Source organism: Pteropus vampyrus, unplaced genomic scaffold (assembly GCF_000151845.1).
Source record: "Pteropus vampyrus isolate Shadow unplaced genomic scaffold, Pvam_2.0 Scaffold490, whole genome shotgun sequence".
NCBI lineage: Eukaryota > Metazoa > Chordata > Mammalia > Chiroptera > Pteropodidae > Pteropus > Pteropus vampyrus.
In genome coordinates, this window is record NW_011889271.1 from 226,287 (window position 1) to 250,745 (window position 24,459).

Genomic DNA, 24,459 nt, shown 5'->3' on the forward strand with positions numbered 1-24,459 from the left:
GAAGGGCTGAGTGAGGAGGGGCGGGGCTCGGGCTGGGGGCTGGAAGGGACCTGGGTGGAAAGGGAGGCGTTAGAGCTGCCCCCAGGAGGGTCTCCAAGGCTCCAGGGGGTATCGGAGCACAGGGTTTGGCGGTGGGACAGCCCAGGCCCCAAATGGGGTGGACGGTTAGAAGGCACTTGGGTTCCCGGGGAGGGGTTTAGGGCGTGAGAAAAGAGGTAATTGATAAAGAGAAGATCGAGTTATGCCTGGAAAGAATTAGGCCAGAGAGATGGGTCTTGATTTGAAAAGATTAGGAAACGGACATCCCCAGAGGGCAGATTTAGAGCTCAGGGAGAGGTCCAGGTGCGAAGAATGGGGTTACATTAATATGAAGAGGACTTAAAGTGAATGGGGGTCTCTGCGCAAAGAAATCTTATGTGAAAAGGATGTCTGAGTGTACCTAGAATAGGTTCGGTGGAGGTAGTACTTCTGAAAAGTACAGGAAATTAGGTCAAAGTGAAAAGTGGGAATTGGGTCTTCCTGGAGGGAGTTAGGGTGGTGAGAGATCTGCGAAGGGGGAAGGGGTGTCTGGATATCACTGGAGTGAGAATGAGCTATTAAGTTGATGAGAAGTTGGAGGTCTGGGTCCGGAAACTGGTGAGAGGGTCCAGATGTGAGGAAGAGTTGTAGATGAGGTCTCAGTGCAGAGAAGAGGGGACTGATGAGAAGAGTATCTGGGTACCCGGGAGACACGAGTTAGGGGGTCTCAGGGTGGGAAGGGTCTAGGTATGAAGAAAGGGTTAGGTTTTTGTGGGGATAGGTCTGGGTGTTCTGGGCATGAGGTTAGAGTTGTGGGAGAGGACCTTGATTTAAAGTGGACCTGGGAATCATGGGGAAGTGGTTCAGGTGGGAAAAGTCTGTGTGGAGATGGATTAGGCCAATGTGAGAAAAGTTGAGTGAGGGAAGGGATAGTTTGATGTGAGGAATCTGGACACCGGAGAGTGAGAGTTAGCAGCAGATAGCTGGGGCTGTGTGTAAAGGAGAGGGGTTACACCATGTGAGGGTGCTGGCAGTGGCAGGGCATTGAGGCAGTTTGAGTGGTCTGCGTGTGAAAAGAGGTCGAGAACCTGGAGGAGGAATCAGAGGAGGAGTAAGGCTGGGGGAAGTGGGTGGTTAGGGCCTGCGTGGACTCCCCTGGGCACCTGGGAGCAGGAATGGGGTAGTGGGTTGGTGAGGAGAGGAGTGAGTAGAGGAAGGTCTGAGTGGAGAGGACCCAAGTTCCTTGTGATGGGCAGGACCTTGGGCCACGTGTGAGGCATGGAGGGAAGGGACTGGACAGGTTGCAAGGATCTGGTGGGTGGAGTTTGATGCAGATTGATTCAGAGGTGAGACTTGGTTAGGTTCATGAGAAGAAACTGCCTGGAGGTTTTGTGCTTAGTGTTCTTGTGTGTTTGGGAGAGGAAGGGTTGTTAGGGAGGGGGGATGGAAGTGGAAAAATGGAAGCAAGAAGTTGGGGATATAGATCTAGGTGGGAGGATGGTAGAGGCAAAGAATTGTCCCTGAGAAGGACTGGGGAAGCAGCGGCTTACTTCTGATTTGTCCCCACCTCTCCCCTTTCCCAGCCCAGGGCCTTGCTGCTGCCATGACAGAAGAGTCAGAGGAGACCGTCTTGTACATTGAGCACCGATTTGTCTGCTCCGAGTGTAACCAGCTCTATGGATCCCTGGAGGAGGTGCTCATGCACCAGAACTCCCATGTGCCGCAGCAGCACTTTGAGGTGGTGGGTGTGGCCGACCCTGGAGTCACTGTGGCCACAGAGGCAGCTTCTGGCACGGGCCTCTATCAGACCCTAGTGCAGGAGAGCCAGTACCAGTGCCTGGAGTGTGGGCAGTTGCTGCTTTCTCCCAGCCAGCTACTGGAGCATCAGGAACTGCACCTGAAAATGATGGCGCCCCAGGAGGCAGTGCCAGCTGAGCCGCCACCAAAGGCGCCTCCCCTGAGTTCCAGCACCATCCACTACGAGTGTGTGGATTGCAAGGCTCTCTTTGCCAGCCAGGAGCTCTGGCTGAACCACCGACAGACGCACCTCCGGGCCACTCCCACCAAGCCTCCAGCCCCAGTTGTGTTGGGGTCCCCAGTTGTCCTAGGGCCCCCCATGGGCCAGGCCCGTGTGGCTGTGGAGCACTCATACCGCAAGGCAGAAGAGGGCGGAGAAGGGGCGGCTGTCCCCTCCGCTGCTGCCACCACCACTGAGGTGGTGACTGAGGTGGAGCTGCTCCTCTACAAGTGCTCTGAGTGCTCCCAACTCTTCCAGCTGCCAGCTGACTTCTTGGAGCACCAGGCCACCCACTTCCCCGCTCCTGCCCCGGAGTCTGAGGAGCCTGCTGTGCAGCAGGAGACCCTGACTCCGTCACCTGCCGAGGTGCCTGTGACACAGCCTGATCCCCTGCCGTCCTCTGACCACAGTTACGAGCTGCGTAACGGTGAAGCCATTGGGCGTGATCGCCGGGGGCGCAAGGCCCGGAGGACCAACAGTGGAGAGGCCGGCGGGGCAGCCACCCAGGAGCTCTTTTGTTCAGCCTGCGATCAGCTCTTTCTCTCGCCTCATCAGCTACAGCAGCACCTGCGGAGTCACCGGGAGGGCATCTTTAAGTGCCCCCTGTGCAGTCGTGTCTTCCCCAGCCCTTCTAGTCTGGACCAGCACCTTGGAGACCACAGCAGTGAGTCTCACTTCCTTTGCGTGGACTGTGGCCTGGCCTTCAGCACAGAGGCCCTCCTCCTGGCCCACCGGCGAGCGCACACCCCGAATCCTCTGCATTCGTGTCCATGTGGAAAGAACTTTGTCAACCTCACCAAGTTTCTTTATCACCGGCGTACCCATGGAGTCGGGGGCGTCCCTCTGCCCACAACACCAGTTCCACCAGAGGAGCCTGTCATTGGTTTCCCTGAGCCAGATCCGGCAGAGACCGGAGAGCCGGAGGCCCCAGAGCCCCCCATATCTGAGGAGAGCTCAACAGAGCCCGCCGCCCCAGGCACCTACCGGTGCCTCCTGTGCAGCCGTGAATTTGGCAAGGCATTACAGCTGACCCGGCACCAGCGTTTTGTGCATCGGCTGGAACGGCGTCATAAGTGTGGCATCTGTGGCAAGATGTTCAAGAAGAAGTCTCACGTGCGAAACCACCTACGCACACACACAGGTGAACGGCCCTTCCCCTGCCCAGACTGCTCTAAGCCCTTCAACTCGCCTGCCAACTTGGCCCGCCACCGGCTCACACACACCGGGGAGCGGCCCTACCGGTGTGGGGACTGTGGCAAGGCTTTCACACAGAGCTCCACACTGAGGCAGCACCGCCTGGTACACGCCCAGCACTTCCCCTACCGCTGCCAGGAGTGCGGCGTGCGTTTTCACCGCCCCTACCGCCTGCTCATGCATCGCTACCATCACACGGGCGAGTACCCCTACAAGTGTCGCGAGTGTCCCCGCTCCTTCTTGCTGCGCCGGCTGCTAGAGGTGCACCAGCTTGTGGCCCATGCCGGGCGCCAGCCCCACCGCTGCCCATCCTGCGGGGCTGCCTTCCCCTCTTCACTGCGGCTCCACGAGCACCGCTGTGCAGCTGCTGCTGCCCAGGGCCCACGGCGCTTCGAGTGTGGCACCTGTGGCAAGAAAGTGGGCTCCGCTGCTCGGCTGCAGGCGCATGAGGCGGCCCATGCAGCTGCTGGGCCTGGAGAGGTCCTGGCCAAGGAGCCCCCAGCCCCTCGGGCCCCACGTGCCCCTCGCACACCAGTTGCCCCCCCGGCGACCCTGGCAGGCACTGCCCCTGCGGCCCCTGCGGCCCCTGCAGCCCCTGCCCGACGCCGGGGCCTGGAGTGCAGCGAGTGCAAGAAGCTGTTCAGCACAGAGACGTCGCTGCAGGTGCACCGGCGCATCCACACAGGTGAGCGGCCGTACCCCTGCCCAGACTGTGGCAAGGCTTTCCGGCAGAGTACCCACCTGAAGGACCACCGGCGCCTGCACACAGGTGAGCGGCCCTTTGCCTGTGAAGTGTGCGGCAAGGCCTTTGCCATCTCCATGCGCCTGGCAGAACACCGCCGCATTCACACGGGCGAACGGCCCTACTCCTGCCCTGACTGTGGCAAGAGCTACCGCTCCTTCTCCAACCTGTGGAAGCACCGCAAGACCCACCAGCAGCAGCATCAGGCAGCTGTGCGGCAGCAGCTGGCAGAGGCGGAGGCTGCTGTCGGCCTGGCCGTCATGGAGACTGCAGTGGAGGCGCTGCCCCTGGTGGAGACCATTGAGATCTACCCTCTGGCCGAGGCTGAGGGGGTCCAGATCAGTGGCTGACCCTGCCCATTTCCCCCTTCAGCAGCACCATGTCCTGTCTGCTGAAGATCCTCCTCCAACATCCCCTGAGATCTCTGTACATACAGTGCCCCTTCCTCCACTTCTCCCAACCGCTATGTAAGTTCTGTAACTGGATTTATTCTTTTCTGAGGGAGTGCTCTGGGGTCCTTGATATGCATAAAGGTACCCCCGACCCTTCCACCTGTTAGCACTGGTGGCCCCAAAGTGAAACAGTCAATAAAGACTGAGTTGGACATTTATGTGCTTTTGGCTGGCCTGGCTGTGTGGGGTGGAATTTGGGAGCCATGAGCCCAGGGACGTGGTCTGACTTCTAATGGCTGCATTCCCAGCGTCTAGAACAGGGCCTGGCAAGTAGCGGGAGCTCAGTAAATATTTGCTTAATTGAAGACATGGACCTGAAGTCCAAGGGCATGGCTCCCAGGGAGCAGGGACTTCACTCTGGTGCTAGATGGAGGCAGTATGGCTTTCTGGCCACCAGAGGTCTCCACAGCTTCGTAGAAAAGCCCAAAGCCGTTTCTGGTGGTGGCAGGAACATTTGGGAAAACCATTAGATTCTCACACCGCTGTCCCCTACTTGCTGACCTGATGTGAGCTGTTTCCCCAGGGCCACCCAGTTTTCTCAGTATGGATCCCTGAGAGCACTTGCATGTTGAGAAGGCATGATCTCTGGGGCAGTAGAGGAGAGTGGCTCCTGGAGCCAGACCCGGCTGTGGCGTTGGAGAAGATTCTGAGTTCGGGCTGTCGGGGGAGGAAGCCTCATAAGGGGAGGTGCTCTGATACCCATCCAGAGTTGAACTGCGGCTCGGCTAACATGTTTGTTGGGAGACGGGTAGTTGGGGTGGCTGACCGACGTTTGAATGTCTAGTTTATCTCAAGTATTTTCTTACATTTTTTGGAATCATCTTCAGACTGGTCCTGTGAGGAGAGCATCTTGCAGGGAAGGAATCCAAAATCAAACCAGTAAAATGACTTGCCCAAGGTCGTTCAGCCCAGTTAGGGCAGAGCTTGAATTTAAGCTTAATTTCATGTGGTTTAATCACCCATATGCTTTACACCGTACTGCCTTCTACATACTTGAGGGCGGAGATGGTGAGCATGTGACCCTCAGCAGTGCTCAATTGCTATGGTGGTCTTGTTTCTAAGAGCCACACCCCAAGAAAACGAGCCCCTCCCTCCCCCAGGAATACCCCAGTCTTTTTGTTGGAGAGAATTATTTGGAACACTAGCAAATGGGAGGTAAAAGGGAAGCTGATTGTCCTGGAACCAGGAGAACGGGAGGCCGGACGATGCCACTCGGCCTCCACCATACTCTGGACTCCCTTCAGTAGTCCTGTCGCCCTCGCCACTGGGGCTCAAAGATGGCCTAGCCTGTGAGTCTGGTGAAAAAGGGCTCAGGGAGGGAAGAGACTTAACTAACCAAGGCCACACAGGTGGTGGAGCCAGGCCAGAAACCCAGTCTCCTAACTCCATTAATAGAGATTTTGCTACATCATGCTTGATTTAGCCATTTTTAAACGGAAGCAGCACTCACCCATTTGGCATCCTGACAGCTCCTAACGAAGCGTAGTTACCTGTTAAGCAGTTTGTGACCAGAGCGTGTTGCTCTTGGGCACCATCTTTGAGTAACCTCATACCCTGCAGAAAGGACTCGAGCCAAGTGAACCCAGCATGCCAGTCCTCCTTAATCACCAGGTAAAGACTTGTTCTCAGACTGTGTCTCTTCTCAAGGAGAGCTGCAACATCCTGAAAGTCCTGTCAAGTCAGTGCTTAGAACGATTGGAGGATTTACACTTGCAAGACCAAGTAAAAATGAGGCTGAATTAAGAAAATGGGTAGGAATAGAGAAAATCTGAAGGGTGCTGGCTGACCCCAAGATAAAGATGCTTTTAGCAGGGAAGAACAGCTCTATGACAGTGGCGTGACCACCCTTTATTGTGGTTCCTTTTTGGAGCCTCTAAAGAAAACTTTAGGCTCCCACCCTGAGAAAAGTTTACATGTACAAAACACGTTTATGAATAAGACTCATTGTTCACCATCAGCCTGCTGAGATATCCTTGGTCCTCAGTTGAGCCACTGCACTAAAAATGGTGGCAGTAATCAAACCCTTGTTAGATGCTGGGATTCGAGTTGGACAGGCAGAGGTTCTTGAACTTTATGTGTTAGGCAATTCTGCCAGAGGTTTGGATCCAGCAGGCATGTCTGAGACCCAGGAACCTGCATTTGGAACACACCAGCACTGATGCGGGCGACATGCAGACCCCTCTCAGAATAGCCCTGCATTGCCAGTTCATGGTTGGATATGGAGGCTGCATAAGCAGAATTATCAAGGGGACAGGACGGTGGTCTTCTAATGCCCAACGTGTTCTTGCCGAGGTGGCATGACGGACAAGGGAGGGCATGTGGAGCAGGTGGGCACATTCACAGGGCTACAGGTGATGCCTAGTTCAGCTCCCACATGCTCTCAGGTGAGCCATCTGTGCTTGTCACAGGATGGCCTGAGTGACAAGGAACTTGGGAGTGGTTCTGACTGCACCACCCTACAGGCAGGGCCTGGGCCAAATGACCTTCCCTCGAATATTCTGAACCTTTATCCCAACATCCCATTCCTCCAGCCCTACTGACTTGTCTTTCAGTCTTGCCCAAGCAATGCAGTGCTAATACTTTGTCTTTCTAAATGGTCAAAACCCTCCCACTCTTCTTTTTCCTTCCTCTACCCCTCAGTAATTTGCAGAATCCCAGCAGCTGAGTGCCAGGCATATGTCAGAGGATGAAGCAGTGACAAGGAGACCTGGCAGTAGTGAAAACCCAGTTGTGACAGCATTTCTCATTTTCAGTGGTGAGGTACTGGGGATCAGCCCTGTGAAACTTGGTCCTGCCAAATAGTATGGACACAACAATTTGAATGAATGAGTTGATGTCGCTCTAGAAAAGGAGGGGGTGTATGTACCTTGTACCACCAGACAACTTTGTAGTCGACTTGTTTTTTAAAGGGTCTCGTTAGCGCTTTGGGGATAGAAGTGAGGCAGTACTCACTGCTTTCCTGGCTTTCTTGTGATTCTCATAGAAGACAGTGTGCTGGAGATCTGCTCTAAACACTTGCATCATCATTTAATTCTTACAACCCCAGGGCCAGCGTCATCTCTGTGTTACACATGAGGACACTAACGCTCATGTATTGAAGGTTACATATCTATACATGGCAGACTTGAGGTTTGAATTCAGGAATTTGAATTCCGGTTGGCAAAAACAAAAACAAAAAACTGCTCAGGCCTTATTTTTGAATAAGGAACATTCACGGAACAGAAGTAAAGCCCTCCCCTCCCCAGCACACACACACCCACCCCATACCATGATTTCCCCATCATGCTTCCCAGGACAGAGAGGAGACCAAGGGAGAGCAGGCAGCATTTCTCTGTACAGTTTTTAATTTTTTATTTTGTGATGTTGTTCAGATGAATGACACACTCAAGTTACAAAAATGGGGCCTTAAAAGAAGCACATTGTACAATGAACAAGCAGATTGGAGTTAAGAACACTGAAACGCTAACCCGCTACCACGAGAAGAGACAGGAAGGGGGTACGGGGGTACGGGGTGGGAAAGGAGGGGCTACCAACACAGGAGTCAGACAGAACTGAAAGGGGGCTAACTTGGTGAGAATGGAGGAAAGGCAGGTCTCCAGGGCCTACTGAATTAAAATTACTGAAGGCTACTTCTTGGTCTCCCTTGCCCACTACTTGTCACCTCCTCCCATCCCCATTCCAACCTGGTCATTCAAATGAGTAGGTGGGAGACACTCACCCCAACGTCTGAGCCGATCAGATCTTTACCTGGCGGGTGGTCACCTTGCCCTAGCTCAGCCTTGGATTTGGGAGGTGACGGTGGCAGCAGTGGGATGAGAAGCCAGGAAGAAGTCAGCAGAGAGGAGTTGATCAAAGATCAGGCCCCAGCTTTTCCCCAAAGACTCCTCGTTCCTTCCCCACCCTATTATCCAAAGGTCCTCTCGACATGTTGTTGAGAGGCCCCCAGTCACCCTGCAATTATATAAATAAATAAATACTGAGCCCCTGGGCTTGAAGGATGGGCTGGGGGAGGGGTAGCAGGGATGGAGGAGAGGAGTGAGGAAGGGGAGGCAGAGGGAGGGGTCACAGACGTAGTAAATAGTTGTCTCCGTCCCAGCAACACTTCTCTCTGGATTTTTCTCTCCTTTTTGTGTTTAACAAGGAGCTAACATTTCAAGGACAAATACTTAAAAATATACATTATTTTTTCTTTTTTTTTGTTTCGCCTTTGTCATCGTCATCTTGCTTTGGAGACTGCTGAGGTCAAAGTTCAAACCGCACGAAGGAAAGGCGGCTTGGAGTTTTTGTGTATTTTTTTTTAATTTTTATTTTTAAATTTTTTTCACTTTTTTTCCAACGTATAAAAAGGTAGCGGAGTTGTCTGTGGGTTTTATTTTTTTAATGGTTAAATCTTTGGTTTGTTTCTTTTTTCTCTTGGAGGCCTTTATCTCTCGCACTTGCCTTTCCCACTCAGAGGCCAGTGGGGGCCCGCGTGTCTCAATCTTGCTCAGTCTGTCTCACTCTCTCTCTCTCACTCAGTTCCCTCTACCCTGGGCTAAGGGGAGAGAGGTACCCTGGGATTTGGGTGGGTGAGGAAAATCGAGTCAGGTTAGAAGGTCACCCCCCATGTGGCTGGTCCCTTACCCCATCTTCTCAACGTAAGGGGCTCAGAGACCCCCTCTTGACACTCCCCAGGGAAGAGATACGTAAGAAACTTCATCCTTCCCCTTCCTCCTGTCCTTAGCCCCAACTAACAGGGGCCTGGGTTCCCCGTCTCCACCCACCCCCACTTACACCCCAGCCCCTCCCTCCCAGAAGATAACAGAGAGAGGTGCTGAAGTTACTGGCATTTTTTTTTTTTTTTTTGGCACAATTAAAAGGGCCACCGTTACGGTAGACCCCGTCTTTGTCCCTCCCTCAAGCAGGAGGTCCAGGTTGTGGAGAAGAGAAATTCAGAGGGCTCCCCGTTTCTCCAACTCAGTCATCTTCCTCTCTTTAGCCCAGGCCCCTGGCCCCCCACCTCAAACCTTGTCTAGAGCCTGGCCTGGGGTTCCCTCCCCAGCCCCAACATAACATTCCCTAACCTCCACAACTCTCTCGCTCACACACAGACACACGGACACAGGCTCTATACAGACCACAAAATAAAAACGATGAGATAGTTTTGTTTCCTGGAGTCGAGACGGGGGACTGGAGTGGAAGGGGCAAGAGGGGGTGGGGGCATGAATTCCCCCATCACCTTCCCAACCCTGGCTCCCTCCTGCCCCCCAGCCCCTTGCCCTGGCTGGCCCCCAGCCAACGATATTTGGTTTCCTTTTTTAACATTAAAGTTCTATGAGGTATTTGGTGCCTTATCTCGAGTCCTCAGGGGAGGGGGCCCAGGGGGGAGACCTGGGGCACACTTGCCCCTCCCTCCCTCCCACCCCCTTCCCAATATTTGGTTTCACAGCTGTAGTTAAAGCTTGGGATTTGGTTATTTTTTTCCCCCTCCCAGGAATTTTCTTTTATTCTTGTTTTTCTTTTCCCAGTTATGGGGGTTGGATGGGGAAGGTCCCCACCACCCCCCGGCTGCACGGGGGTCCCTCCACCAGTGTCAGGCCCCATCCCTGCCCCCTGCTTCCTCCTCTGTTCTCTGCCCCATGCCCCCCACACTGGGGTGGGGGAGAGGTCCCAGGTGGCAGGACTTGATGGGGAGGAAGCAGGATGAAGTGGGTGGTGGTGAGTCCTGGATTTTTTTCCTTTTTTTTTCTTTTTTTCTTTTTTTTTTTTTTTTTTGGTCTAGAATCATAGTTTTTGTTCGAGTCATCTCCACCATGCCTTCCATGCTGCCTGTCTTCTCGGAGGGGTTTTTGGTTGTAATTCCTTTCACTTTGCTCTGCTCGAATGTCCTTCCTGTCTGTTCAGGAGCCCTTAGCCCCCTCTCCACCCCTGGGCTGGGGCCCAGGCCCTCTTGACAGTCTCTTCTCTTCGGGAAATAAAAATGGACAAACTCAGAGGTAGGGTGAGGGCAGGGAGTCGGTTCAGCGGAGATGCTTACATTCCGGCGAAGACTGGTCGATGGCATGCCAGGCCCCATTGCGGGTGCCAGGGTGGGAGGGGCGGCCCAGACAAGGCACCCCAGACCTCCGCAACAGCTGAGTCTCTGCTGCCTCCGTGGCCCAGCCTAAAAGTTTCATTTCCCGGGTGGGAGAAGGGGAGGACGAGAGAAAAAGAACGCTGAGGCCCAGGGTGGCGTCCGTCCGAGGCTCTGTCTGCCTCTCCTGGGAGTGTCCAGCAGCACTGCCCTCCCGGGCTCTCCCCTCCCTCTGCTCCGCTCTGCCCAGCGAGGGGCGGGGGCCACTCTGACTTCCATGGCTCACGTCCTTCACAGCGACACTTTGGTTTGAGGAGAGACACAGAAAAGATGAGATAGAAGTGAGGGAAGAATGAAGGAAGAGGGAGAGACAGAGAGGTGAGCAAAGAAAGGAGACGAGAGGAGAGCAGACGGACGGAAGAGAACAGAAAAGGAAATCAGAGGAATCAAACCACCCGAAAGTCTGTTAGTTTTCCTTCGTCCATTCTTTTTACCTTCTTTCCTGTTTTTTTTTTTTTTAAAGCTTTTTCAGTTGATTGGGAGGGCAGGGAATGGGGGGCTCTTCGCCCCAGTCCCTGACACCCTCTCTCAGCCCTGCCCACCGGCTTCCATCGGCCCTGGCTGAGGGACAGGCCCTGCCCCAGCCGCCCCCCTCCGGCTTTCCCGAAGACGACGTCCATGAGGTATTTGTGAAGAGAAAGAAGCATCAGTCCTTCCATCCGCCTCGGGGACCAAGGGCCTGGACCACTGGCGCCAGGCTTGGTTCCACCTCGCGGCTCCTCCTTATTCTCGAAGAGTCCTCATCTTCTTTCCCTTAAATATATATATATATATATATAAATTCTTTTTTTCTAGTTTTAATTTATTGTTTGTTTGGTTTTTTGTTTTTGTTTTTGGTTCAAAACTTTGTTGGCCTCCACAGTAGCAGGAGGGCAAAGTGGCTCCAGCGCCGTCTCTCCTCTGTTCGTCCTTGAGATATGTCCAGGGCTGAGCTTACGCAGGGTCCAGCCAAGACTTGAGGGAGGTCTCGTGGGAGCAGTGGCCACCACAGTGCCCTCTCAGATGGGGACCACAGGTCATGGCACTGTCCCCGCCACACGGACCCTGATGGGGGACGCCACCTCGAGGAACCCCACCACTCTGGGGTGCGTGTGTGTATGCATGTGTGTGGGGGAGAGGAAGAGGCATCTGCCAGTATCAGAGGGGCATGGGGGTGCGGGGAGTGAGGTGAGTTCTCTTTTTGGTTTCTGGACAATGTCAAAGAACGTGAAGGATTCCCACGGATAGGCACTGGAATATGAATTTTTTTTTTCAGGGAAACTGACAGACAAGGATGGAAAAAAAGACAACTTGAAAGCCCTCACCTCATCCCCTCTTACCTGGAACTTCCACCTTCCCATGGGCTGGGGAGGGGGAGATCCCAGAGCGGAGGATGACGGGCAGAGGGGGGACGTATGAGATAGAACTTGGCAAAATGGCCTAGCCCACCCTTCAAAGGAAAAGGGGAGGTACAGGGGTGGAAAGTCATTCTAGGCCTTCCCCTGCACTCTCCCCTGGCTGGGAGAGGAAGGAGGTTAAAGCAAGACCCCCCGCCCTGGTGGGGTGAGCTGGAGGCCAGGGGAGAGGGGGACGCATGGTAGGGACACATTCCATTGAGCTCAACACTAAAAATTCTGTACATCCTTTGGATGAAGCTACTGAATATTTGGTGTAGGTTGTTCAGGCCCTTTCTCTTTCACCTTCTGGAAAAGAACATTTGCTGGGTGGTTCTAAGCCCACCCCTCTGCCCCAGGCTGTGCCTCGTCTTCGCTGGCCCAGGGCTGGGGGCTGGGGCTAGGAGGCTGGCACATTCTCTTTTTCCTTCTCTGGCTCCCGGTGGGGGAGGCAAAGTTGGGGGTTGGCCCCACAGCCAGGGGCTCGGTGAGGTCCGCCCTGTGAGGCTTCTCGGCCCCTGGCAGGGAGTTCTTATTTGGTGTCGTAGCCATGAGGGTGAGCACACTGAGGTCTGGTTTGCAACTGGTTTTTGGTTTTGCAGGGGATTTTTTGTCTGTTTTTGGTTTTTTGTTTGTTTTTCACCTCTGGTTTCTTTGGGGCAGCTGGTTTCTGTTGTGATTATTTTTGGTTTTCTTTTTTGTTGGTTTCCTTTCTTCTTTTTTTTTTGGTTGGTTAGTTTTTTTGGTCTTTCTCCCTTGTCACTCCTTCTCCGAGGACCCTCTGCACCCCCACCGCTGGCCTCCTTGCCCTCTTCCAGGCGAAGGACCGAGGTGGGGGCAGAGGGGTAGGAGGGGAGGCGTGGCGGGCCCTCACTCGGGCTTGGACCCTGCCTCCGGCCCCCCTGGGCCTCCAGGGGTCTGTGCTGCGGCCTCGCTGCAAGTGGAGGAGGAGGACGAGGAGGAGGAGGACGAGGAGAGGCCAGGAGACTTGCTGGAGATGGAGGCTGCCACAGCTGCAGCAGCTGCCGAGACCAGGCCCACGCCAGGCGGGGCACTGAGCAGGGGCAGCCCAGCATGGTTCAAGAAGAGTGGCGAGGTCACCAGGCCAGGGCTTCCCGGGGCGGCACCAGCTGCCCCCAGCACCAGGTTCCCACTGCTGTCAAGGCTGGTAAGGGGCAGGGTTCCACCAGAGGCCAGGGCTGGCAGGGAGAGAGAGAGGCTGGGCTGCAGGTGCCTTCCAGCATCCTGCCCACAGAGCCCTGTCTTCCCATTGGCCCCACTGACCCCCATCAGCAACCCTCACACCTTCCCCAAAGGGGAGATGGGTAAGAAGAGGCAAGCGATGCAGTGAGCAGGGGCAGGATGGCATGGCTGGAGCAGCAATGGGTGGGTGGGGGGCTTATGGCCCCTGGGGGACAGGGCTAGTGACGATGGGAGTGACATGAGGCAGCACGCACCTTGGATAGTGGCCAAAGGGTTGTTGCTCATGAGGGCTGGACTCAGCCCGGAGCTCAACCCCACCATTGTGCTTCTGCAAGAGGCAAAGCAGAGGCATTAGCAGGAGCGGAGACCCGCTGGCAGAACTGGGGCTCAGCTCCCCACCCTGGAAGCAGCAGCGACTGGCTTCTCCCACAGCCTCCCACCTGCAGCTGCCCACTTACCCCGCGCTGGGGTTCAGGCCCGACAAGCCGATAGCCGAGTGGCTGCCTTGAGGGCTGGGATTTGTGCTGTTGGTGGTAGCCGGGGGTGGGGGAGTGACAGAGGGGATGGAATTGAGGGGGGGCGCAGCCCCGCCCCCGCCCCCACCCCCTCCGACTGTCCGGCTGGGGTGGAGCGTCCCCACAGCTGAGGATAAGGTAGTAACTGCCAGAGAGACACAGAGAGGGAGATTTCAGCTTCCGCACGCCCCCCTGCCAGGAACCCGAGGTCGGCTCCTGCCTTCTCCCTACCCAGCCTGAGCCGACTCAGGTCTCCTGCCCTCTTCCCAGCGCCATTTCTCTGTGTCTCTGTCACAGTGACACAATCACTGCCATCGCAGTAAGAGCAGCTTTCACCCACTGAGCCTGTGCCCTGTGCCCAGTGTGTGCTAGCACTCCATGCACCCTGTCCTGGACCTCACCCCCCAACACATACTCTACTCCTTTCATACGGACAAGAACTGGGGACAAAGCGCTATGGCTCCCTCTAGGGGCCAGGCGGGAGGCTGCGGCTGCGCATGCACAACGATGGGCTCAGGAATTGGCAGGGTGAGAGGTCTCAGAGCCTACGCAGGCCTGACAGCCAGAGCAGCAATTCCTGGCTCTGTCACGTCCCAGCTGCGCCCTTGGAGGGCCTTCAGTTTCCTCATCTGGAAAATGAGGATCATAACAGAACTCGCCTCATGAAATACGCATGAGGATTAAATGAGTCAATATTCCTTATAAAGTGTTTAAACAGTGCCAGGCACACCATTACTGCTTTATAAACCTCCACTTCTTAACCTGGAGAGGGGTGATATGGTGTTGGTTTTACATTATTCTTACATATGGTGTTAAACACGCTCCATCCCGGGAAGGGAGAAAAGAGGGCTTTGTACAAAAGAATGTGTGTGTGTGTGTGTGTGCGCGTGTGTCACACTTGTATGTACATATGCATGTATGTCACCTCTGAATGTATTATGTTCTCAATAATCTTATAAAAACTGAGGCCTAGAAAAGTAAGTTACTTCTGGAGTTCGCGGTTTACAAATACCAGGAACACAACCTAAGTCCATCATCGCCTCTCGGCACCTCCACACTCTTCTCATGGGAAACGGTGGAAAAGATGAAAGCGAGCGGCTCTGGCCAGGAGGGGTGAGGCGGCCCTTTCCCCTGTGCCTCCCCCGCCCGGCCCTGCACCCCCCGGCTCAGTCTTGAGGCGCACGGGTAACCCGAGCCACTTGAGACATTCGGGCTGAGGCCTGCACTGTGTTCTCCACCCCGAACCCCCACCATCTTCTGCTCTCCCGGACCTGTTGTGCTCAGACTGCTGGAGGCTTGGGACAGCGGCAAGGTCCCGGCACCCCCTTGGGGTGTGACCTGGGGAGAGAGGAGAGAAGGCATGGTTGGACCCCCGTGCTGCTCCCTGTGGGTATGACCCCCAGGACAGGTGAGGGGGACTCTGGGTGCAAGACTCTGTTTATATTGTGCCAGGTGCTTTCCACTACATCCTTCTTCACATGCGCCCTAGGTGATCCTCAGCCACCAGCAGGAGCGAATACTTCCCAATCGAGGGGCTCCCCTCTCTGACATTATCTAGTTGCAGGTCCGAAGTGTGAGTGTGAGGTGGGGGGAGGAGAATGAGGAAAAGCTGTGTGTCTGTGTGAGAGCGTTGGGATGTCAAATGGTTTGATTTTCTGGGAACGTCCACCAGCCTCCTCCTTGGCTTCCCTGCCATCAGTCTTATCCTCCCATCAGCGCCAGAAAACCTCACTCTAATGTGACTCTGTCTCTCCCTGGCTCAAAATTCCCCCTTAGCTCCTCACTGCACAAGTTCAAGTTCAAACTCCTCAGCATGTAATTTGAGTATCTGTCCCCAGCCCGCCCCACCCCCGCACTCATTCATATACATTCTGGCTCCAGCCGCACTGAACTGTATGGAGTTCCTCAAATAGGGCTTGACACACTCTGGCCTCTAGGCCTGGTGCACCCCGGTCCCTTCGCCTGTCCTTATGTAGCTAGCTAACTTTTGTCCTTTATGACTCAGCTTAGATGGTGCCTCCTTCCTCCACATCTTGGCAGCGGTGGGGGTGGGGTGGGGAGGGCTCCTCTGGGCCCCTGGTTCCTCTCTATAGTGTCACAGCCCTTTCCACACTAGACAGAACAAAGGGATGTCCTGGTGTGTCTGAGCCTGAGCGGGTCTGTGTGGCCGTGGACCTGAATGCACACCCAAGGGTGTCATGATGTCCCTGCCTGTGTCTGTGGCTGTGAACCTGTGTGTGGAGGGTGCCTACATCCCTACCCAGTATCCATCCCTGTGTGACTACATCCTGTGACAACCCTGTTTGGCTATGTTGGTGTGTTTGTGGGTGCCTGTATCCCTGACATAAGGCCATGGTTCCCTGTTAACTGTGTCCTTGTGTGACAATGCTCCACCCATGTGACAACCTGTCTCCAAGGGTGACTCTCTCTGCCTCTGTTCTAGGCACTGTGGACAAACAGGTAGATCGTGCCACACACAAGGTGCCTGTTGAGGGGAGAGGGAGGTGACGAAACTCTGCTCCCACCCCTGGAAGGGCTCTGGTACCAGATGGGGGCTGTAGCTGGCGGGCTTCCCGGGGCTGGGAAGCATGGGGGCCGCGCTGCAGGGGTTGATGCGTTTCTCCTTCTGGCGCCGGTTGCAGAACCAGACGCGGATCACTTCCTTCTCCATGTGCAGCTGCTCTGCGATTAGCAGGATCTCCTCTGAGGTAGGCTTCTGGTTCTGCGGGCACAAGGCTGGTTAGCTGGGCCCCCTCGCCACGTCCATCCTCCGAGCCCAGGGGCGGGGCGGCGGAAGGAGGGCTCACCGCTAGAAAACTCTTCTCTAAGGCGAAGCGGACGTTTGTCTCAATGCTGGTCCTCTTCTTGCGTCTCCGGCCGGGGAGCCCGTCGAAACCCAGATTGGGGCTGCTCAGCTGGTTGGGGCTGGGCAGGCTGGAGTCCACAGACATAGTCTCTGTGCCCAAGAGGAGACGGGGGCATGAGAGGGCACCTCCCGTGGCCCGCCACCCGCCGTCTGCCCGGGAGCCCCAGCCCAGTCCCACCTGCGTCATTGAGCCACTTCTCCAGGAGGGGCTTGAGTTTGCACATGTTCTTGAAGCTCAGATTGAGGGCCTCGAAGCGGGAGATGGTCGTCTGGCTGAAGTCGTTGCCGTAGAGCTTGCCCATGGCCAGGCCAACGTCACCCTGGGCCAGGGAGCGGGGGAGCGGGCGGCGGTCAGGGTGGGACCTTTGGGTTCTGGCTCGCCCCGCCCACTAGCCAGCTCTGTCCTCTCCAGAGCTGGGTCTTCCCACACCCCTCCGTCCCCTCTACACCCCTCCGTCCTCCACCCTTTCCGCTGCTGGCCCCAGACCTGCGTGAAGCCCAGCTTGATACGGCGCTGCTTGAAGGTGCGGGCGAACTGCTCCAGCTCTTCCAGGTCGCTGGGCTCCTCGGGGTGGGATGGTGGCTCCAAGCATTTGGGGGGCTGCGGGTGCGAGAGGTGCGGGTCGGGCAGCGTGGGGCGGGTCACGGCCTGGTGGGGCGGGCAGGTGGGCAGGATGCAGGACGCAGGACCAGGATGGGGCTCAGCAATGGCTGAGCAGCCCACTCTCCCTCCCTTCCTGCTGCCCAGCCTCTTCCTGGAGACTCCGCCTGCCCTCAGGAGGCCCCAGTCAGTCCCCATCAAGATTACTCTGCCGCCCTACGTGGGGCCTCTCACTACTGGGATTCTGCACATTCCCTTCCAGCCTGCGCGCTTCCAGAAGGAGCCCCGGCCTCCTGCACCAAGGGCTCTTTCTCTGGAGCTAGGGGCCGCGGCTGAATCCTCCTCTCCGGTGAGATCAAGGGCTGACACCACTACCGAAATTGCTGGGTGACTCTGGCAAGCCTCTCAACCTCCCTGGGCCTCAGTTTCCCCCTCTGCAGGATAGAAACAATCACACCCACTCTGCCCACCCCGTGGGATTGTCGGAGAACTTGGTTAAAAATGGTAGGTTGCAAATAAAGTAAAAGTATTTCAAAATAATAGATGAGAAGGGCGACTGGGGGGATTTACAAAGAAGAAACAGCTCTCTCTGGAATGCTTCATTTCCCTAAAAATAAAAGACCTGAAATAGGTGGCGGATGCAGGGATGCTAGCCACGCAGGTCCCTGATTCATCATCCAAAACCATGGGGCCAGAAGTTTTTGGAATTCAGAAATTTTTCAGATTTTGGAAAGCCTACAGGGGGCATATATGATAGATGATTTGACACCCCCACCACCACCACCAGGGTCGAGGCATCACCCCGTAAATGAACAAACATTAAAAGCTCTCAGCAAAGTCCAAATCACACAAGGAGGATAAAGAAAAGTCACACGCTGCCTCCTATCAGACCAAGGCAGCTTTTGCAGCCAGGTGACTTCTGGTGCCCACAGTAAAAGAACTTGAGTTTCCGGGCATTTTTGGATTTCAGAATTGCAGCTAAGCCCTCCATTAGTCTCTCAACTTCTCAGGTTTTCTAAATAGTTCATATACATTTTGAAAGGGCTGTTAAAAAACATAGGTAGGAGGGATCTTCGAAATCCATAAAGGATTGTGAAAGATTATTCTGAAAAGTCTAGAAGCCAGGCAGCAAACCTAGAGGGGCCATGGGGGCCAGGCTGAGGCGCCCTGGAGAGCTCACACCTTGCCAGAGGGATCCCTGCTCCAGCCAGCAGCCAGCTGCCCATTGCCACCAAGCCATGTGGATGCAGATCCGGCTTTGCCAGAGCTTCCGGTTTGTCAAGAGAAATTGGGAATTTGGCGTTTTCTGGGAATTTTGTTGTCAACGAATTCAATTTTTAAAATACCGTTTGGGCTGAATAAAACACATCTGTCCCCCCCTCCCGCCCCCCCGTCCTGTTTGCAGTATCTGGCCTGGGAAGAAGGTGTGAATCAGGACCCAGCAGAACCCTCCTTGGAGAGCCTTCCCTTTGGAGTCCCAGAGGAGACCCAAGGCACTCAAACCTAACGACTTTCGACTCCCAAAATATCTTCTGTTTGTGCACAGGTGCCTTTTGGGGTAGTGGGGTCAGACCCAAATCTTCCATCACATTCTCAAAGGCATCCACGTGCCTGAAAGGGTTAAGAACCGCTGGTCTAGCTGACTCCCCTGGTTCTACAGAGGAAGAAGCTCATCCAGAGTGGCCTGCCTGAGGTTCCACAGCAAACTAGTGACAGGGCAGAGCTGGGCCTCAGGTCTCCAGACTCCTCTCCTGCCCCCTGCGGCTGTGAGGTGGGCCAAATGAAGAGGAGACGCCCCAACCCCGACTCCACCCTTCTCCAGCCAGCCTTCCGCAGGCCCTGCTGACAATCCAGCATGGCATACTCGGTGGACACTCACCTGTGTGGGCAGCCCGGCCCGGGGCTGGGAGGTCAGAAGAGCTCCCTGGGTTTGCTGAGGTAGCTGGAATAGATTTGGCGTCGGTAGCAGGCCTGGGGAGACAATGGGGAACACGCGGGGTGAGGGGGAGGGGGAGTTCTGTAGTGGCAGCCGGGAGGCCATCAGGATGGGACCTTACCTGGCTGACTCTGCTGGGCCTGTGGCAGCAGGAACTGAGCAGGTGGCTGGAGGTGGTGACCCGGCACAAGCACCAGCTGCTGGAGCTGGAGGAGCTGCTGTATGTCCTGCCAGGAAGGAGGATGGACAGAAAGACAGCCTGAGTCCCTCTGCCTCACCTAAGCCCCGGGGGGTGCTGCACAGGTGGCCTGGCACTGGGTAGTGAGGGACGGAGCACCTGTTTCTGGACGGCATTCCTGAGCTAAGGGCGCCCGGAGGCTTCTGGAGCGTCCTACCCGGGCTGTCCAAGAGGGCTCACTCTTTATTTACCTCTTCTTTCTTGATGAAATATTTGCCTTGTCTTACATTCCCACGGAACAAATAGAATTGTTTAAAAATGTAAATCCGACCAAGTCTTCCCTCTTTGTAAAACACTCCCAAGGCAAACGCTATCATGTCCCGAATGAGCTCTGAGGTGCTCCAGCCCACAGCGAGTGAGCGAGGGGACTGTGCAAGCATTTTGGGAAACTCTATGGCAATGTAATGGGTTGAACTGTGTTCCCCGCAGAAAGGGTATGTTGGAATCCCCACCCCGGGCCCCCACAGTGTGACCTGACTTGAAGACAGGATCTTTGCAGATGATCAAGTTAAAATGAGGGCACGGGGTTGGGGGGGTGGGGGTTGGCTAATCCACCATGACTGGTATCCGTACAAAAAGGGGAAATTTGGACACAGACACGCACAGAGGGAAGACGAAGTGAAGAGACACGGGAGGAGCAGGCCGTCCGTCACAAGCCAAGGAGAGATCTGGAACAGATCCTTCCCTCTCGCTCAGCCCTCAGGAGGACCAGCCCTGCCAAAGCCTTGATTTTGGACTTGTAGCCTCCAGAACTATGAGATAATAAATTTCTGTCATTTAAGACACCCAATCTCTGGTTCTTCATTATGGCAGCTCTAGCAAATGAATACAAGCACTATTTACTAAAGCTGATCCCACACCTGGGTAAGCTGCCACGAGTGCGTGTGTATGTTCACCAACAGACATGGGCTAGCGTGTTCACGGCAGAACCATTTACAATAGCCAAAACCTGAAGAGAGCCCGAGCACCCATAAACAAGTGAATGGGTAGATAAATAATAAATTGTGATTCATGGAATGCTCTAGTGATCAGTCTACAACCTACAATGACGCAGAGCAGCATAAACTTCCCAAACGTAATGATAAGTGAATGAAGTTGGTCATGATAGAGAACATCCTGTTTGCTACCTTTTATGTTCCATTTGCACGTTAGAAGTTGGGAGGTAGAGACTAGAAGGGATTCCAGGGGGCTACCAGACTTAGTTTCTAGATCTGGGGGCCAGTTAAATGGGCATGCTCAGTTTGTGAGTGAGTATCACATACTTAGGATTTGTGCACTCACTTTTTGGTGTTTCTCATGCTTCAGTGAAAAGATTTTTAAAAAGGGGAAATGAGGCAGGGAAAGAAAAAATCCAGCCCCTCCACCAAAAAAGTAGGAGTATAGAGGAAAAAGGATTGGCAAAATGTTGCTATCTATTGAGCTGGGTGAAGATACATACAGTTCGTTATATGGTTCTCTTTATTTCTAAGTCTGAACATATTTCTCTCTCTCTCTTTCTCTCTCTCTCTCCCCCCCTCCCGCACCATGGTCTCTTATAGCCCAAACCACTACAATTTAACTCCTCACCTGGCTTCTAAGGTCCCTTGTACTGAGGCCTTTGTTAGTCTTCCTGACCACGACTTCCTACCTCGGGGCCTTTACACATGCTGTTCGCTCTGCCAGGCAGTTCTAGTTCTTACACTCCTGCCTGGGCCCTCCTTGTCACTCAGGTCCTAGCACAAAGTCATCTCTTTAGAGATGCCCTCCTTGACCACCTACCTAATCCAAACCAGCCCGCCACGACACCTCCCTCTGTCACCTCTATTTCGCCTCCTTCATAAGACTTATCACTACCAAAAGGTATCTCTCTCTGTTTACTCTTCAGTGGTGTGTCTCCCTCATGGTACGTCAGCTCCACGACAGCGTGATCAAGACTGTTTGGTCACCGCTGTAATCTCAGCACGTAGAACAGCATCTGGCCCCCAAAAAGTGTTCCACATATATTTATCGAATGAACTAAGACTGATGCGTCATAATTAGCAACTTTTATGTAGAGTTGCAAGTTATATTAATTACAGTTACAATATTTGCTTTCTTCTGGGGAATTGGTGCGAGAGATGACACATGCCCCTCAATCCCTGTCAATGCTATTAATTATTCCAGAAACCGATTTAATGTCCCAGGAAGTGTACCACTGGGGGGAATATAAGCAACGTGACACAAAGAGCTCGGTTCTCTAATACATGAAGAGCAATTCAAAATCAATAAGAAAAAAACCTAATGACCCAAGAGTAAACTGGCCAACAGATAGATCTGGCAACCGTCCAGCAAAGGAAATACAAACAGCTCTGAATGAAAAAATGTTCAGATTCACTCACAATAAGAAAAACACAGCTATAACCGCACTGAGATAATATTTTTACCTATCAGATCGACAAAGATAACACGCCATGTTAGAGTGAGTGGGGAAACATCCTTGCACATTGCCGGTGACAGGCTAATTTGGTGACGTCTATCAAAATTACAAATACACACACCTTCTGACTCAGCCATTCCACTCCTAGGAATTTATCTTAGGGATATACCTACACTTGCATGAAATAACCTCTCTAGAAGGAGACTCCCAGCAGCAAGCAGTGTTTTAGCGGAAGAGTGAAAACAAGCTGAGTGTGTGGCAGGAGAGGGCAGGAGAGGGCAGGAGAGGGCATTCGGGTGGATCTTCATGATGGGATATTATGTAGTCATGAAAAACAAGGATGCTCTTTGTGTCCCCATATGGAACAACCTCCAAGATGGCCTGAATGGAAAGCTCAAGAGGCAGAACAATAGGATGATGTGCTACTGTTTGTGTTTTGAAAAAATTCTACCTAAGTATCTGCTTGGGTATGTATGGATTAGACCTCGAAAACCATACCAGAAACTGGCAACACCATAAGCCCTCCATACCTCTTGAATTTTGAACATTTACCTAGTCCAAACAAAGAAATAAATATCCAGGTGTTCCACACCCACCCACCCAGGTGAACAGTTACTTCTGCCCAGCATCCCTGCTTTTTCAACCACTGGTCTTGTGACATTTCAAGGCTGTTCCACGTCTACCTGCAAAGTCCTCTGCTTTCTCCACGTGCTTTGGAAAGTGGACAGAATACCCGACGCTCCTGGCCTCTCACTCCTCTCAGTCTTGCTGTTAGTCATCTAAGAATGCAGCTTAAGGGGTTTAAAGCCCTAAGCCTCTATCCTGGAAAACCATGTCCAATCTGACTTCCCCTTCACGACCCCTACCCACCTGCCAATACAACTTGTATGGCCACCTCCCATCCACACGTGGACCAATCCTGAAGTGAGTGAAGCTTGGGTTTCAGGACAACCCCTCACCACTTACAAGGGACCCTTCAAAGACTCCATGACTAATTTGGTCTCATAATTTTGTTTTCTTTTTCTCTAAAAGGCCCTGCAAATTGTATAAACCTCAGGCCCCACAAAACTACCTGCCTTGCTTCATGCTGCATATCTCACAATGCATTGCCTTTGCTTACATATATTCTTCCTCTGCTGAATAAAATTCTAAAAGGCAGAGGCCAAGTCTCATTCTTCTTGCATCGCTAACACTTATTAGGGCCTGGTGAGCCCCATTCGACGCCCACTGAATCAAGTAAGACCAGAAATAAAGTCTCATTACTAATATTTTTCTGATTTCCTGTAACCCTTAGCTTGTTGATTAAAATATTTGTTAATGCCTATCTTCTCTGAGCTTGACACTCAGTGAAAATTACCCTTTCTTCCCAAAAGCCTAAAAGACAGGTGTCTGCAGATTTCTTTCTAAATCAGCAGGGAGTGGAAAAGGACGGAGATGATGAATCCCAATTTGCAGTGGGGTCTCATGGCGAGGAGTCCAAATAAAAACTTAACCACAGTCCCATCCACCATTACTCAGACGGGAGATTTGGGGGTCAGCCTTGGTTCCCTCCTCCCCTTTCTCTCTCTCATCCATTTAATCCATCTGCAAGTCTCACTCGAAGTTCCAAGCTTTTTTGTACCCTGAATTCTTTGGTGTCTCACAATATCTACTGCGCCGTCTCAGAATTTAAAAATGCATAAAATAAAATATATAGGATTGCTAGTGAAATCAATTATATTGAAATATAGCCATCAAATGTATTTTGAATTGTGATAATAGTAATCTATGGGCTTTAATTAGTGCATTATCATTTAAGATCAAGCAATAGGTCTGATGACTACTGTAACCTCAAAGCAATGATGAGTGAAAATGATATTTTGAGAGGCCCGCAACAACTCTATAGAATATGGAGAGAGCTGTGCATTCCATTAATGACAAGGTCCAAGTGCCGCTGATGGTCTGTTGCCTGTACTCATGATAGAAGGAAATACATTGTTCTTGGTTAAAGGACAGTAATAATTGAGATGTAATTGTTTTCCCATCCGAGTTCATGGGCCCCCCTGAGTTCTGTCCACAGATCCCTCGAGGGGTGGTCTGTGAAATCCAGGCTCTTGTTCTAAAGTATTAATTGAACCAGAAAGCCTCCACGGGGTTTCATCGTAGTGTCACACACTCCGACTCCCTGTGTGGCCCTGCATGACCCCTGCTTGCTGCTCCTTCCTCACCGCCCACGACCCTCTCACTCTCTAACTCTGCTCCAGCCATACTGGTCTCCTTCCTGTGACTAAACCCAGGAAGAAGTCTCCGCTCAGGGCCTTTGCATGTGTTGTTGCTTTGCACCTTCCTCGCCTTCTGGATCTACACATGACCAGCCCCTCCCCATCACTCAAATCCCTATCAGATGCCCCCTCCTCAGACAGGCCTCCCCCGGCCACCCACTCTGACAAGGAACCTTCCGCTTCCTAGTCCATTATGTTCTTTTCCTTCCTTCATAGCAATCGTTGGCTTCCCATCTGTCTCCCCAACAAGAGTGGGTGCCAGCTCCATGAGGGCACAGACTAGTATGCCTTATTCTCCACTGTATCCCCTACGTAGAAAGGTCCCTGGATATGGGGGCTGTGTACTAAATGTTTGCTGACTAAAGAAATTGAAGAATGAAAAAGAAGATTCTGGGTGAACAACGAGCTGGCTTGGGACCAGGGTTAGCCAGTAGGAGGCCCCATTTCTCCACAATCTAGAGGCAGCGTGCAATCTAAAGCCACTTGGGGGCGCATTACCACCGAGTCAGATGGTAGAGAAGTTAGAGAAAGGGCAG

At 53.4% G+C, this 24,459-nt stretch overlaps 2 protein-coding genes across 13 annotated transcripts in view; one reads left to right on the top strand and one right to left on the bottom strand.

Annotated features, from left to right (window-relative positions):
- Positions 1–19: 19 nt before the first annotated feature.
- On the top strand, positions 20–4,581 carry ZNF574 (zinc finger protein 574). The gene is made up of 2 exons (XM_011382811.2): positions 20–1,364; positions 1,602–4,581. Exon 2 carries the CDS (start codon positions 1,622–1,624, stop codon positions 4,319–4,321), a length of 2,700 nt encoding a protein of 899 aa, XP_011381113.1. The 5' UTR covers positions 20–1,364; positions 1,602–1,621; the 3' UTR covers positions 4,322–4,581.
- A 3,168-nt stretch (positions 4,582–7,749) lies between these two features.
- POU2F2 (POU class 2 homeobox 2) overlaps positions 7,750–24,459 on the bottom strand; it is a 35,578-nt gene continuing 18,868 nt past the window's right edge. For 3 of the 12 annotated variants that reach the window (XM_011382813.1, XM_023524740.1, XM_023524741.1), the window contains 10 exons: positions 19,151–19,256; positions 18,973–19,064; positions 16,980–17,141; positions 16,671–16,812; positions 16,434–16,582; positions 16,172–16,348; positions 14,898–14,964; positions 13,570–13,771; positions 13,366–13,439; positions 12,626–13,107 (listed from right to left, as the gene is read on the bottom strand). In XM_011382813.1, the coding sequence (XP_011381115.1) occupies positions 12,779–13,107; positions 13,366–13,439; positions 13,570–13,771; positions 14,898–14,964; positions 16,172–16,348; positions 16,434–16,582; positions 16,671–16,812; positions 16,980–17,141; positions 18,973–19,064; positions 19,151–19,256 (1,500 nt within the window). In that variant the 3' untranslated portion in view covers positions 12,626–12,778. Of the gene's footprint in view, positions 13,108–13,365; positions 13,440–13,565; positions 13,772–14,352; positions 14,965–16,171; positions 16,349–16,433; positions 16,583–16,670; positions 16,813–16,979; positions 17,142–18,972; positions 19,065–19,150; positions 19,257–24,459 lie in introns of those variants that run through there. The other 9 variants (XM_011382814.1, XM_023524742.1, XM_023524745.1 and 6 more) reach the window with 7 other exon arrangements.